This window comes from Podarcis melisellensis, assembly GCF_964234715.1.
Source record: "Podarcis melisellensis genome assembly, chromosome: 7".
NCBI lineage: Eukaryota > Metazoa > Chordata > Lepidosauria > Squamata > Lacertidae > Podarcis > Podarcis melisellensis.
In genome coordinates, this window is record NC_138539.1 from 5,028,837 (window position 1) to 5,043,612 (window position 14,776).

At 45.2% G+C, this 14,776-nt stretch overlaps 1 protein-coding gene across 1 annotated transcript in view; it reads left to right on the plus strand.

Moving 5' to 3' along the window:
• The window catches only part of TSNARE1 (t-SNARE domain containing 1), a 378,827-nt gene that overhangs the window by 207,538 nt on the left and 156,513 nt on the right, over window positions 1-14,776 (plus strand). The window contains exons 6-7 of the mRNA XM_081919019.1: window positions 374-448; window positions 2,233-2,289. Coding sequence (XP_081775145.1) covers window positions 374-448; window positions 2,233-2,289 — 132 coding nt within the window. The remainder of the gene's footprint in view (window positions 1-373; window positions 449-2,232; window positions 2,290-14,776) is intronic.

The following is a 14,776-nucleotide window of genomic DNA, read 5'->3' on the forward strand; positions in this document are numbered from 1 at the left end:
TTGTGACTTTTTATATAGGATCTGATTATTACTATTAACGTTGATGTTTTATTATTTACTCTGTGTGTGTTGGAAGCCGCCCAGAGTGGCTGGGGCAACTCAGCCAGATGGGTGGGATATAATAATAATAATAATAATAATAATAATAATAATAATAATAATAAACAACAACAGAAGAAGAAGAAGAATATTGGATGTGGTGAATTCTGTTCCATGTTGCAGCTTTAGCCCAATATCAACCCGGTGCTAATGTAATAAGTTTGGGGGTCAAGGGGCCTTAAGAATTTATTATCTCTGGTTAAGTAGTGGCAGAAAAGCAATGTCCTGTTATCTGCTAATGATGCTTGTTGATCTTCTTGTTTATCTTGTGCAGCAAGAACGACTTCAATTGGACCGGCTGAAGAACCAGCTCTCTGATGCCATTCAGCGATATGGAACGGTGCAAAAGGTGATTATGAATCTGTATCTGAAAAAAATAAATAAGCTGAGTTGGAATGGGTAGTAGTCCCTTTCTAGAGGGTTTCTGAGTGATCACAAGATGATAAGTTTACCCAGAGGGTTAAGAGGAAGGAGACATGCAGAAACGTTGGGACCAGAAACAAGCAGAGTGGTCTAAGAGTAGCCAAGAGGAGGCATCTGAGGCAGCATATTGGAGGCCAACAGTTCAGAGGGAGGTAAAAAGGTAAAGGGACCCCTGACCAATAGGTCCAGTCGTGGGCGACTCTGGGGTTGCGGCCCTCATCTCGCTTTATTGGCTGAGGGAGCCAGTGTACAGCTTCTGGGTCATGTGGCCAGCTTGACTAAGCTGCATCTGACGAATCAGAGCAGCACACGGAAACGCCGTTTACCTTCCCACCAGAGCGGTACCTATTTATCTACTTGAACTTTGACGTGCTTTCAAACTGCTAGGTTGGCAGGAGCTGGGACCGAGCAATGCGAGCTCACCCCGTCGCGGGGATTCACAGTGCAAAGAAATGACCAGGGATTTCAAATCTTCCTAAGCCAGGAACTTAGCCTAAAAGAACCTCCCAACTTGGAAGCAAGTTGCTGAGATTGAAAGGCGAACTCCAAGGCTAAGGCCAAGGCTAAGACCCCTTTTCTGGGGTCTGCATAATTGTGAAGAGCGCTCTGACAATGAGGATCTTTTGTACATTTCCCAAATTTGGTCCCCTTTCTTAGCTCTTCATTTCCACCACCTAACTCATCTCTGGCAACTACCTATGGATCCACCTCAACATAGTGTTGGTCACTTTCCATTCTACACGAACCTGTATATTACATTAGTTCCTATTCCAATTCTTGCCAGAATTCTCCTTATTTTTTTAGGGTTGGGTCCAAGAGTGCCATTCTTCTTGCACAGAAGTCAGCAGAGATCCTCTCCCTCCTCTCCTCTTCCTTTCCCCCACAAAATCTCCTCCAGAGGGTTGAGGAACACTCCAGAGCAGTTCATGGAGTTCAGGGAGAGAAGAAGGGGACATCCCATTGCATGAGTTGAACCCTAAGTGTACACCATTGGACACAGCCATGATTGTTTACCCAACTATCACACTTTTCCTCCAACGCGCTCAAGGTGGTGTACATGGTTCTCCCCCGTCCTCTTTTATCCTCACAACAACCCAGTGAGGTAGGCTAGGCTGAGATTGTGGCTGGCTGAAGGTCAGTGGTTCTCACCTGTTGAGGCTTGAGCTGTTTTATTCCCTCCCTGATCATAAATCTGGATTGACATATCTGGAGAGAATGTATTCAATGACACCAGTCGTTGGTGTCATTGAATACATTCTGCAATTCCCGTTCCTCTCATTCAGCAATGCATGTTCCATCAGAACCTACACAGGCGGTTTTCCACCTATATATTTATTTTTAATAAATTACAATGTGCCAAAATTATCCATTGCATATTCCCCCTCCCTGAGTGGCCTGGTTGTGTCAGGGAGCTGCTGTTGAGTGGCAAATTGCTATTTCACCACACTTGGGGCTGTCAGTTTTTAAATGCATGCTTTGCTTTTGATAACCCTGTCGCCCTTGAAGTTAAAATTACTTCTGATTTCTCAAAAGGCCTACCCTTTCAAAGCACTCCCCCCTTTCCTAAATTATAGGGTTATCTCATCCCCCAATATTCCTCTCTCCCTGTGTGTGTGTGTGTGTGTGTGTGTGTGTGTGTGTGCATACACACATACACAAGTTTCTAATGCAATTCAGTTCTGACCACTAATTCTGTTATTGTATTTCCAGAAAATCGCCGAGAAGTCAAAAGCGCTGCTTCCCAAGGGACAGAGTAGTAGGAAGCAGGTAAGCACAGTATTTGTTCAATGCATTTTGAGCCGATATGCTAACCTCTAATTTTCTTCTTGGTATCACGCACCAAATGTTTAGCAAGGTGCAAAACATCCCGTTGAAATCCCTCCCTTCTCCTGCATTGCATTGCAAGGACTTCCAGATTTTTTTATCCCTCTCTGTATCATCTTGACCTGCAAACTAATGAAAGTGGGTGTGTGGGTGTGGATTATTTGAACCATAGAACCTGGTAGATGGTCCTCCTAGGTCCTCCTCCAGAAGAGACTGGGGTGAAGGCCAAACTGCTAGAGCCCACCAGCTTGGAGAAGATGGGTTGGGTCTCTTTTGTGGCATTTTCAGTCGTTCTGGGTGAGCTCTGTGGGTGAAGCTAAGCTCCTAGGTCTCTATAGTTATAACTATAAAGTCTTTATAATTTGCACTACATAGAAAAGCTACAAACTTCAATAAGATGTGGCAATGATACCACTTTAGGCAGATTTAACTCAGGCAGTGTAAGGCACATACTCACCAACATTTCTCAGATGAATATAGGGACATTTCTCACTCCCCCCACAACTGATCCTCCTTGACCCCCCCCATTTTCGGTGTCCCCCATAAACGAATTCCTATCAGAATAAGGGTGTGTGCTATCAGCACTGCACCAATAGGACACAGCAAACACACCCTCCAACGCCCTGAGAAATTTCCAGTTTTATTTTATTTTATTCTTTGGTAGATTTACAAAAAGGAAACACACACAGCAATCAATTTTGGAAAGGGGCAAGATTAGACACGGATGCAGAAAGCTGCTATTATTATCATTATTATTATTATTATTATCATTCCCCACCCATCTGACTGGGTTGCCCCAGCCACTCTGGGCAGCTTCCAACAAATATAAAAGCATAACAAAGCATCAAACATTAAAAACTTTGCTATACAGGGCTGCCTTCAGATGTCTTCTAAAAGTCTGGTAGTTGTTGTTCTCTTTGACATCTGATGGGAGGGCGTTCCACAGGGCAGGCGCCACTACTGAGAAGGCCCTCTGCCTGGTTCCCTGTAACCTCACTTCTCACAGTGAGGGAACCGCCAGAGGGTCCTCGGCGCTGGATCTCAATGGCCAGGTTGAACGATGGAGATGCTCCTTCAGGTCTACTGGGCCAAGGCCTTTTAGGGCTTTAAAGTTCAGCGCCAACGCTTTGAATTGTGCTTAGAAACTTACTGGAAGCCAGTGAAGATCTTTTAGGACCGGTGTTATATGGTTCTGACGGCTGCTCCCAGTCACCAGTCTAGCTGCCACATTTTGTATTAGTTGTAGTTTCTGAGTCTCCTTTGAAGATAGCCCAACAAAGAGTGCATTGCAATAGTCTATGCAGGAGATAATAAATTTAATACTTATAGTTAACATAATATAGGGTAAAACAAAAAAAAAATTCCTTCCAGTAGCACCTTAAAGACCAACTAAGTTAGTTCTTGGTATGAGCTTTCGTGTGCATGCACACTTCTTCAGATACACTGAAACAGAAGTTTCCAGACCCTTCTATATAGTGAGAAGGTGGGGAGGGGTATTACTCAGAAGGGTGGTGGGAATGGGTGATTGGCAGATAGCTGTGATGAGCCTGTTGGCGACTCTTAACGACTGCAATAGGTCTTACAGGAAAAAGCAAGGGGTGAGAAGGTGAAAAATGGCTTTGTCATGTATAATGAGATAATCCAATGTCTTTGTTCAGACCAGGTCTCTCCATGGTTTTAAGTTTGGTAATAAGTTGCAATTCAGCAGCTTCTCTTTCCAGTCTATTTCTGAAATTCCTTTGTAGTAGAACAGCTACTTTGAGATCTTGTATAGAATGTCCTGGGAGATTGAAGTGTTCTCCTACTGGTTTCTCTGTCTTGTGATTCCTGATGTCTGATTTATGTCCGTTTATTCTTTATCTGTAACTGATAATATAGGGTGAAGATGTTTACTGTTGAATGACATAACCTCCTGCAACATGAAGCCATGCCAGATCTTTGAGGATGGTGTGGTGTTCAGTAGATCCAGCGTGTTCTGGATAGTCCAAAAACAGACCCATATATCCTCTGTTGCCTCTGTTAAAGGTAGCAGTGCCTCTGACTGCCAGATGCTGGGGGAGCGCTCTTGTGCTTCAGTCCTGCTTGTGGTGTTCCAGTTGAATGAAATAAATAAATACATGTGGGTTCTTTTCTGTTGAGACTTTAAAAAAAGGATTCCATCTCTGTGCCTTTATGCATTTCCACTCATGTCCATCTGCATCCATTATCCATTCTTGATTTCCCATTTTTTATATATTTTCCCTCTTCCTTCCTCCACAAAGCAAAATAAAGCAAGGGAATTGAAGGCTTTGAAAGCTGCCTTTAATGCATCATTACTGTTGATTTTATTTTCTCTCATGTACAACAGCCAGGGACTTTGCAAAGCACAGCTCCCCACAGCACCAGTAATTTTGGTGCATTGTGCATCTATTGAAGCAGTAAAGTTAACATCCTGTATAACAAATGCAAGAGTCCACATTTATTCTGAGGTGGGAGACAGCTTGCCGTTCCTTGGAGACTGGGAGCCTGAATGTCTCTCCGCCGGTGTTCATGAAATGTATTGCTTTTTCACACAATAGGGGGGGGGGAAGTTGGGTTCGTTTGTGTCATAATAGGTCCCAGCTGGTCCCTGGACTGAAAAGGACCAATTGATATCTCTCTAGAGATGGACTGATGACATATGTTGAACAGTTTGCTGTCTGCGGTGAAATTGACCTAAGTCTTGAAGTGTAAATAGACAGAGTGGCAAACAGTGTGACTCTTTGCAACCCAAGTCTTTCATCTTCCTGGGAGGCTCAAAGCATGGAAAGAGGAGACTGAGAGGAGATAGGATAGCCATCTTCAAATATCTAAAGGGCTGACACATGGGAAATGAAGCAAACTAATAGATTCAAGTTATAAGAAAGGAGATTCTGGCTATATAAGAGGAAGAACTTTCTGAAGGTAGTGTTTGGATGGTCGTCTGTCGGGAATTATTTAGCTGTGATTGCTGCATGGCTGGTGGAATAGACTAGATCAGCCATGTCCAACGGTTCGATTGCGATCGACAGGTCAATCGCCGGTGTGCTCCAGGTCGATTGCTGGATGAAATAAATATGGAGGGGAAAGCTCAACAACTCTTGGCAACCCTCCCCCCCAAAAAGCTCAAAAACTCTTGGCAACGACAAAGGGTAGATCACTGCCAGTATTTTTTTTTAAAATAATAATAATACTGGCAGTAGAGCGCAGTCTCTTGGGAGTTGGGTGTGCCTGGACTAGATGATTATGCTTTGAGGCTCTTCCCCTGAAAATAACTTCACACTGACACATAATTTTAGTTTAAGTTATTGGGCAAAATTTAGGCCACAACTTTATTGACTACAGCAAAGTGAGCGCTGTTGGCTTAGGCATTGGCAACAGACTATATTTGATTCCTGCCTCTCTGGCTGGAAGTCTGAAAGGGTAAATGTAATGTTTCCAAGGGGTTGCTCGAGAGCAGCAGGCAAATATCTCCCTGCTTGGCTGTGAAGCCTTGCTTTTGCTGCCAAAATAAACCTTATCTGTCCGGAGCGACACTCTCCCATGGCTAACTCAATCGCTGGCAGTATCCGTGAGTGGGCGGTTCCTAAACTTTCCCCAGCAAAGCAGCTTCTTGACGCCCAGTCTGCACCTCCCCTCTCTGCGCGGATGCTTTCTGCGCAAGGAGGGCGTGGGTAATGGAAGACCCCTCTCCTCCCCACTTTGCCCAGGCAAGGTGTCCTGGCACCGCCTCGCCTCTCCCGACTCCTGCAGCTCCTCTCCACTGGAGGCGTGTTTACTCTCCTCCATTGAAGAGAAGAGGAGATGCTTCCCAGGTTCCCTGGAGGCTCTCTATAATCCATTCAGCTTTTCCTCTCTCCCTCCTGAACCGATGGCAGTTCCCTGACAGTAAACACCAAACGAGGGAGCAACATCAATGAAGACCAATGAAGCTCACCCTGGGGTTCCTGTGGGTCCTGGCATGGCCCTAGCCCCTCAAGCAGACTTCAGACGAGATCCAGGACCCCCAGATTCCTTTACCGGAATACCCTTCTTCATGGAGGGGCAGGTGATGGCTGCACCTCCCCTCCCACACACTTCAATAAGCCAATGCCTCACTGCCAAACCTTACAAAGTTGTGACGATTGCTAAGGGGGTAGGCGAAAACCAAGTGGCCACATCCAATCTGCCAAATGGAAAAATTCCTACCCAGCCCCTGCTCCAAAGCAGGCGACCCAATCCAAAGCAAGGCCAAAGCAGCAGCACCTAAAATTAGGGAGGGAGGGCAGGTGTTCGGCAGCACGAATGCAAGTACCCCCAGTTACGCTGTGCTGCTGCTTTTATAGGCCCCAGGAATCACACCAACTGCCCTGATTGGCCCAAACAGCCTGGCGTGATCCCGGGGCGCAACGGTTAAGGCTTGGGCCATGCCGTGCAACAACTCTTTTTTTATATATATATATAATTTTTTTATTAAAGTTTCAAAAGTTTTTTATAACAACAAAAACAAAACAAAACAATACAATAAAAATGACAAACAAAAAATATAAAAAACAAATATAATTTCAACCCTTATTTTCTTATAACTTACTTCGCCGACTTCCTCTTGCCTCCCCTTCCTGTATTCCAATTTCCAAATTATTCTTCAGCAAATCCTTTCCTTATTTTTCACTTAATTTTAACCTTTCTTTTTCTTTTAAACTTATCCATTGCCACTAATAACCACATATTTTCTAATCCAGCGTCATTCTAACATTCATTAATTTTGCAGTATTTCTTTAGATAGTCCTTAAATTTTTTCCGATCCTCTTCTGCTGTTTCCCTTCCCTGGTTTCGGATTCTGCTCGTCATCTCTGCCAGTCCCATATAGTCTATCACCTTCATCTGCCATTCTTCCAAGGTGGGTAGATCTTGTGTCTTCCAATACTTCGCGATGAGTATTCTTGCTGCTGTTGTGGCATACATAAAGAATGTTCTGTCCTTCTTTGGCACCACTTGGCCGACAATACCCAAGAGAAAGGAGGGCCATGCCGTGCAAAAACTCTCCCTGCGGGGGTGCCTTAGGGGTCCGTGCACAACCAGGACCCTCATTAAAGAGGACCCCATATCTTGGGGTACCCACCACCTCTAAAATCCTAGCAGCATATCTTGTTGACATCCGGCAAAGCTAAACTTTGAATGTTTCCGGACAGGTGAAAGAAAGTCCTTCTTCACGCAGTGCATAGTTTAAACTGCGGAACTCCCTCCCACTGGAGGCAGCGATGGTCACCAATGTAGATGGTTTTAAAAGAGGACGAGACAGATTCGTGGAGGAGACGGCTATCAGTGGCTATTCTGCCTCCACAATTGGAGGCAGTGATGCTTCTGAATAGCAGTTGCTGGAAGCCGCAAGAGGGGAGAGCGCTCTTGTGCTCGAATCCTGTCTCTGGGTTTTCCATGGGCAGATATCTGGTCAGTCACCAGGAGAACAGGATGCTGGACTAGATGGGCCAGTGGCGTGATCCAGTAGGTTAATCTTACCTGCTTAAGGGTGTTCCATAGTGCAGAAAATGCCAGGGGCACAGGATTTTAGGAACTGAGTGCCACACCAGGGAGGAATCGGGTGCCATCGGTTAGGGCTGTGCTGACATTGCTGTGCTTGTCCTGCAGACGATGATTGCAATGTGTGGTGTGCTTCTGTCTTCACACAGAGCAATTGTGGATTTGCTGGAGGGGTGGCGAAGGGAGAGGTGGTGACTGAGTGACTGCGATTCTCTGCGCAATCCACGTGAACTCTCCTCTTCCCCGTCTCTCAACCAAAGCTGCCTCTGCGACGGCTTTAAATCAAGGCTTTCCCCCTGCCAAAAGAGGTCACACGGTTACCAGAGAAATAAATGGGAAGCCTCATCCGGCCTGTCATCTCATTTTGATGTGAAATGCAGCATTATTTTAATACCCACAGAGATGGATTATGGAAGGGGAGGGAAATTGCATTCTCCTAAACCTTCTTTGGCGATGGCATTTGTAACATGATTAAAGGTGAGCGCTGCCAGGCCTGCTTCCCCTCCTGTCTCTTCCACTTGCTTCTTCCACCCCAGAAAAAAAAATTCTGAAAGGAGGTAGTAATAATAATAATAATAATAATAATAATAATAATAATAATAATAATTTATTATTGATCCCCGCCCATCTGGCTGAGTTTTCCCAGCCACTCTGGGCGGCTTCCAACAGAATATTAAAATACAATAGCCTGTCAAACATTAAAAGCTTCCCTAAACAGGGCTGCCTTCAGATGTCTTCTAAAAGTCTGGCAGTTGTTTTTCCCTTTGACATCTGGTGGGAGGGCGTTCCACAGGGCGGGTGCCACTACCAAGAAGGCCCTCTGCCTGGTTCCCTGTAACTTGGCTTCTTGTAGCTAAGGTAACCCCTTAGGCCACAGAAGGGAACATACCGGCCTCAGAAAAAGGGCATGGACACAGCCAGATGCAATCACAGAGATGGAAGGGTTATCTAACCCCCAGAAATGCAAGGATCACAGCTAAAGGATCCCGGCAGATGGTCACCCAACCTCTTCTTCGAAGCCTCTGAGGAAGGAGAGTGGGGGAAGCCACAGCTCTTGGGGTGTGTGTGTGTGTGGACGACAGTTCCCATTATCCCTAGTCCTTGGCCATGCTGGTTGGAGAGTGATGGGAGGGAGCTGCAATTCAACAGCATCAGAAAGTCTGCAGGTTCCCTGTGCATTGCCAAACCATATAGTCATGGTCTGAAAAGAGATGGTCAGGCCTGTGGCCCTGCAGAGCCGAATCCGTCCCATCAGATGTCAAGGAAATAACTACCCGACTTTCAGAAGACCTCTGAAGGCAGCCCTGTTTAGTGAAGTTTGAAGTTTTATTCTGTTTTTAATGTTCTGTTGGAAGCCGCCCAGAGTGGCTGGGGAAACCCAGCCAGATGGGCGAGGTCAAAATAAATTATTATTATTATCCCACCTTTGTAGACACCGACCTCTCACATTCAGGACTCAAGAACTGTAAATCACTCCGCATGTTTGGGTGCCTAGATTCCCCACTGCTGCTGCTGCCTTCTCCTGCCTTGTTCCTTTTAATGCTTCATTACCATTTCCTCCTGCTGCTCATTCCCCTCGCCTTCATTTCTAGCTCTCCAACTCCCAAAGCACCCCGCCCCTGGCATAAACCCACCGGAGAAAGATCTAAGTTTGCACAGATTCCCCTTTAATCACCGTTTAACTTCTTAAAACGGAATCTCGCCAGAGGTAAAGTTCCCCAACCTCTCGAGAGCTCCCTGGACATCATTTGAATTCCAATTAACTGTAGCCAAGAGAAATGTGCAGAAGGGAAAATATCCACTACAATCAGGGAATCACATTCTCTCCTGGTTGCCCCCGCCTCATTTCCCCCTCTCCTCTTTAAACGTCTCTCCTCCCTCCTTCCCTCCCTTTCTCTCTCTCTCTGTCTCTCCCCCGCCTCCCAAAGTATCAGAGCTTAGTGGTTTGGAGGGAATCCCCTGTTATGTAATTGTGCATTAACAGACACAGAAAACAGTCTGATTCCTTATTTAGATGGAGGGGCTGACGCAGCTCATATTTCATTTTGGGGTAGGAGGACTCTAAAACAGAAGATGATCTCTTTTGAAAACATGGAAGATCCTGGGTTCAGATCACAACGTATATTCAACACAAAAAACAGCGACAATTTGTTGTTGACAAAGGACAGCTGGACATATGTTGTTGTTTAGTCGTTTAGACATGTCCAACTCTTTGTGACCCCATGGACCAGAGCATGCCAGGCACTCCTGTCTTCCACTGCCTCCTGCAGTTTGGTCAAACTCATGCTGGTAGCTTCAAGAACACTGTCCAACCATCTCATTCTCTGTCGTCCCCTTCTCCTTGTGTCCTCCATCTTTCCCAGTATCAGGGTCTTTTCCAAGGAGTCTTCTCTTCTCATGAGGTGGCCAAAGTCTTGGAGCCTCAGCTTCAGGGTCCTTCCAGTGAACACTTGGGGCTGATTTCCTTCAGAATGTATAGGTTTGATCTTCTTGCAGTCCATGGGACCCTCCATCACCATAATTCAAAAGCATCGATTCTTTGGCGATCAGCCTTCTTTATGATCCAGCTCTCACTTCCATACATCACTACTGGGAAAACCATAGCTTTAACTATACGGACCTTTGTTGGCAAGGTGACAGCTGGACATATCGAGGGCCCCATTACCTTCAGTAGCTTAGGGCCTCGTCAAACCTAAATCCGGACCTGTTCACGACGATCTCTACTCCTACCTCTGTCTTCATTCTCATTCTGCTTTTCCCCAAACTCACTCTTTCTCCTCCTCCTCTTGTGTTGGGGCTCTTCCAAAGATAAGATTCAGGAGCACAGAACAATTAAGAAGATTCCTGTGACATATGTTTTCCCCTTGCTTTTTATATATATATATACAGCGCACAAAGTAATCTCTTGCATTTCTGCCTGTAACCATCCTATTAATGCTTCAATTGCTCTTATTGACATAATGATACCTTTTTTCTTTTTCTTTTTTGGCGAGGCTAACAATGTAAATATGCTGGAGGAACAGCCAAGGAGCGCAGATAAGATGATTCTGGCGCCCAGGGGATGCGCACGAGATGGGGAGTAATAGGAGAGCATTATGCATTTTGCTCATCAACAGTTTTTCAATAAAAGACGATTTCAAAATTGAAGCGTCTTTCAGCATATTAAACCTGGAGCTGGGAAGCAAATTGGAAATAGCAGGCAGGCTACCCTTGGTGGGTTCTTATTAGGGATGTTTTCTGTAGCAATCAACTATATGAAACTTGGTTTGATTAGAGGGGAGGGAAATGGGGGGAAGTGAGGATGCCTTAAAATAAGTTGTTGGTATTTTTACCTGAGAAAGATTCAGGAGCAAACTATTCTAGGAGGGAGAAGGCTTGTAGCTTGGTGTTAGGGTCTATGCTTGGCATGTAGAAGGTCCCAGGTTGAATCCTGAGCATCTCTGGGTAGGAGAGCTGTGGAGAGTTGCAGCTAGTGTAGACAATGCTGAACTAGATCAGGCATGGGCAAACTCAGACCTCCAGATGTTTTGGGACTACAATTCCCATCATCCCTGACCACTGGTCCTGTTAGCTAGGGATCATGGGTGTTGTAGTCCCAAAACATCTGGAGGGTCGCCGAGGTTGCCCATGCCTGAACTAGATGAACCAGTGGTTTGACTTGGTATAAGGCTGCTTTCTATATGCCTGGGCTTGAGTTAAGAAGGGATGCCAGCCTATATTTTTTTGTAATGTTTCCGCAGTTGTAAAGGTGATAAGGGTTCTGCCTGCTGCATAGGGTTGCCAAATTAGTTCTTTTTTTTCCCCCAATACACACTTATTAGCATGTTTGTATGCCAATGTTCTGTCGTAGATGGCATTCAAGGCCACTAAATGCAAGTCAAACATGAGTCAAACAATCATCATAAAAGCATGAAACAGCAGGGAGGGAAATGCTAGCAAAATGCTAAATTGCATCTTCAGGAACAGCTGGAACAGATTGCATGAATTGAGACAAGCCTAGCAGCCAAGGTGCCAAGCGGAAGCAATCGCCAGGTGATCAACAGTCCAATCCAAGGCATTTTTTTAAATGACTTTAAAGTGAACAACTTATGCCAAATGAAATCATGTCAAAGAATCTATTTACAATACAACATTACACACTGGAATCAGCAGATAGTAATTTAACAGACGTTCACCCTCTGCGATTGCAATATTATTATGATTATTTCTTCCTCCTCTTCCTCTTGTTTTGTAACAAGGTAAAGATGTACTTCTATTTATTTTCCTTTTGTAACCCCCGCTTCCCTTCTGGCTTTCAAATGTGAAATGATTCACAGTCATGACCACAGCCCTATGCACACTTACTTGAGAGTAAGCTTTGTTTAACTTGGTGGAACTTACTTCTCAGTAAACATGCCTTGTATTCATTTGCTTTTTCCATTGTCTAACATTGCCTAAGGGACACAGGTGGTGCTGTGGGTTAAACCACAGAGCCTAGGACTTGACGATCAGAAGGTCGGCGGTTTGAATCCCCACAACAGAGTGAGCTTCCCGTGGCTCAGTCCATGCTCCTGCCAACCTAGCAGTTCGAAAGCACGTCAAAGTGCAAGTAGATAAATAGGTACCACTCCGGCGGGAAGGTAAACGGCGTTTCTGTGCGCTGCTCTGGTTTGCCAGAAGCGGCTTAGTCATGCTGGCCACATGACCTGGAAGCTGTATGCAGGATTTCTCAGCCAATAAAGCAAGATGAGCGCCGCAACCCCAGAGTCAGCCACGACTGGACCTAATGGTCAGTGGTCCCTTTATCTTTACCTAACATTGCCTAGTTGTTAGATGCATCAGTAACCATGAATGCCAGTTTAGAAAACCCTACCTGTGAGAAAAATCACAGCCACGCTTTTGCTTCTAAGTGCCCCAAGGTTGCACCCCAGTCTTTGGCAAAGCAGATATATGGGTTAACTAAATGGGAAGTGTTAGCACAGGGTGGGGAACCCATGGTCCTCCAGGTGTTGCTGAACTCCAGCTCCCATCATCCCTGTTCATTGGCCATGCTGGCTGGGGCTGGTGGGAGTTGGAGTCCAGCAACATCTGGAGGTGCCTGCTGTTTCTCCATCCTTACTTTGCTAGATCTCCAAGAAGGTCCTGATTTCTGGCCCTGTTGACACCATCCAGTTGAGAATGTGTGTGTCTCTCTTTCTTCAAAGGATGCAGTAGTGAGGGCATCTTTCCTCTTTACTCACCCAGCAAGTTTTGTTTTGAAGAAAATATTTATTAGGAGGACATCTCCACCCAGGGATGGAGAAAGCTCATGCAAGCAATCAGCCCTGGTTAACTTGAGTATGAAAGAGTTCTTGTCTCTGATGTAGCTCTCAGTCCTCCTTTGTTAACAGAGAAAATCTGAGGGCTCCCTTGGACAATAAACAAGGACACCAGCCACAAATACCAGAGCAAAACAGCAGTCATTAGGCTTGGTCTTTATTGAAGACTGTCGCGACAGGACTCCCACCTGCTACAAGGTGAAACAAGATGGAAGCCCCGAACAAAAGAGAACCCAAACTTTTATTAGCTGCTAATCCCCTTGTTACACCCCCCAAAAAATACATCACTAATTCATCATGGTTACATCATGAAAGGAGAGGTCTAGTGGCAGTAATCTGAGCATCCTGGACCCTGCCCCATGGTTCCCCTTGCCCTCCACCAAACACCCATCAAGTGTAACAAAAGAGATATTTACATTTCCCTGTTTCCCACCCAATTTAATCACACCCTTTTGTCTTCATCTGGGTTTGTTATTTCTGGAATGGCTACCTGTCTGGCACTCAGGTATCAGGATGCCAGGAATTATCACTCAGGAAGAGGGGCTGCTGAGTAGCTGAGCTCACATGTCTATATGAATTTCTGAAGTTTTCCCTGTGAGCCAGTACTTAGATACATTTATCAGTGAATTCTTACATTTGGTATCGTGCAGCAAAGACCCTTTGAATAGATAGGAAGAAACTGTGATGAAGTGTTTTGTAGGGACAAATCACAAAAGTCACAAAAGTGATTGTGCTGATTTTGGTAGTGGGCTGCATGTGCACGATATCTCCTGGAGGGGCAACCCCTCCCGACCTATACATAAATTCCTGCAACTCCATCAAATAATCAATCACTGTGTACATTACTACCCTTTAACCACACATTAGTAGAATGTATCAGACACCCTGATGTCCGGGTCATCACCCTAAGGTTGAACAGATACAGGGGGAATCTATCAAAGTTTTGAGGTTCTGTGATTTTAAAGTTGGCAAAAGGATGTCACAAGTTGGACCTTGTATTGGAAGTTGAAGGTATTGGGTGTGGAGACACCCAGGACTCGATGGACCATTAGCCTGATCCTGAAGCATCTTCTTACGTTGTTAGTTCAGGGAAGATATAACATGCTCAAAGTGGGCGAGCGAAAATAACACCAGTTCCAGGGCTAGGAGATATAAGAAGCTAGAATGAAGATGCTAAATTTATGTAGCCTTGGGAGGAGGGTTTTTGCAGGGAAGTGATTGCACTCTCTATAAATACCTTCAAGGTGACAATAGACATGAAGAATGGGTAATTTATTTACAGCACTGGGTGACTTGATATCCGTCAATATGGCCGAAAGCAGAGGATGGGGACATTTAGAGCTGAGATCAGGCCGGCGTTTAGCATTAGGACGCCCTGGGCATCAGGATAGATCCCCCAGGGGGGCATGATCAAGGAGCGCAATCTCCCCTGAAGCTCCATAGCGGAGACCTATCAGTGGAAATAAGGTCAGCTTAATAACCCCGTGCCCGTGAAATATAAGCCAATTGTGATTTCAAATTATCTCCTGAGCCCCTGGTGCCAACAAATAAACCCTTATTTCAATGTTTCCCAAGAGAGCATTTAGATTACAGACAACTATACTGCAGTACACAAC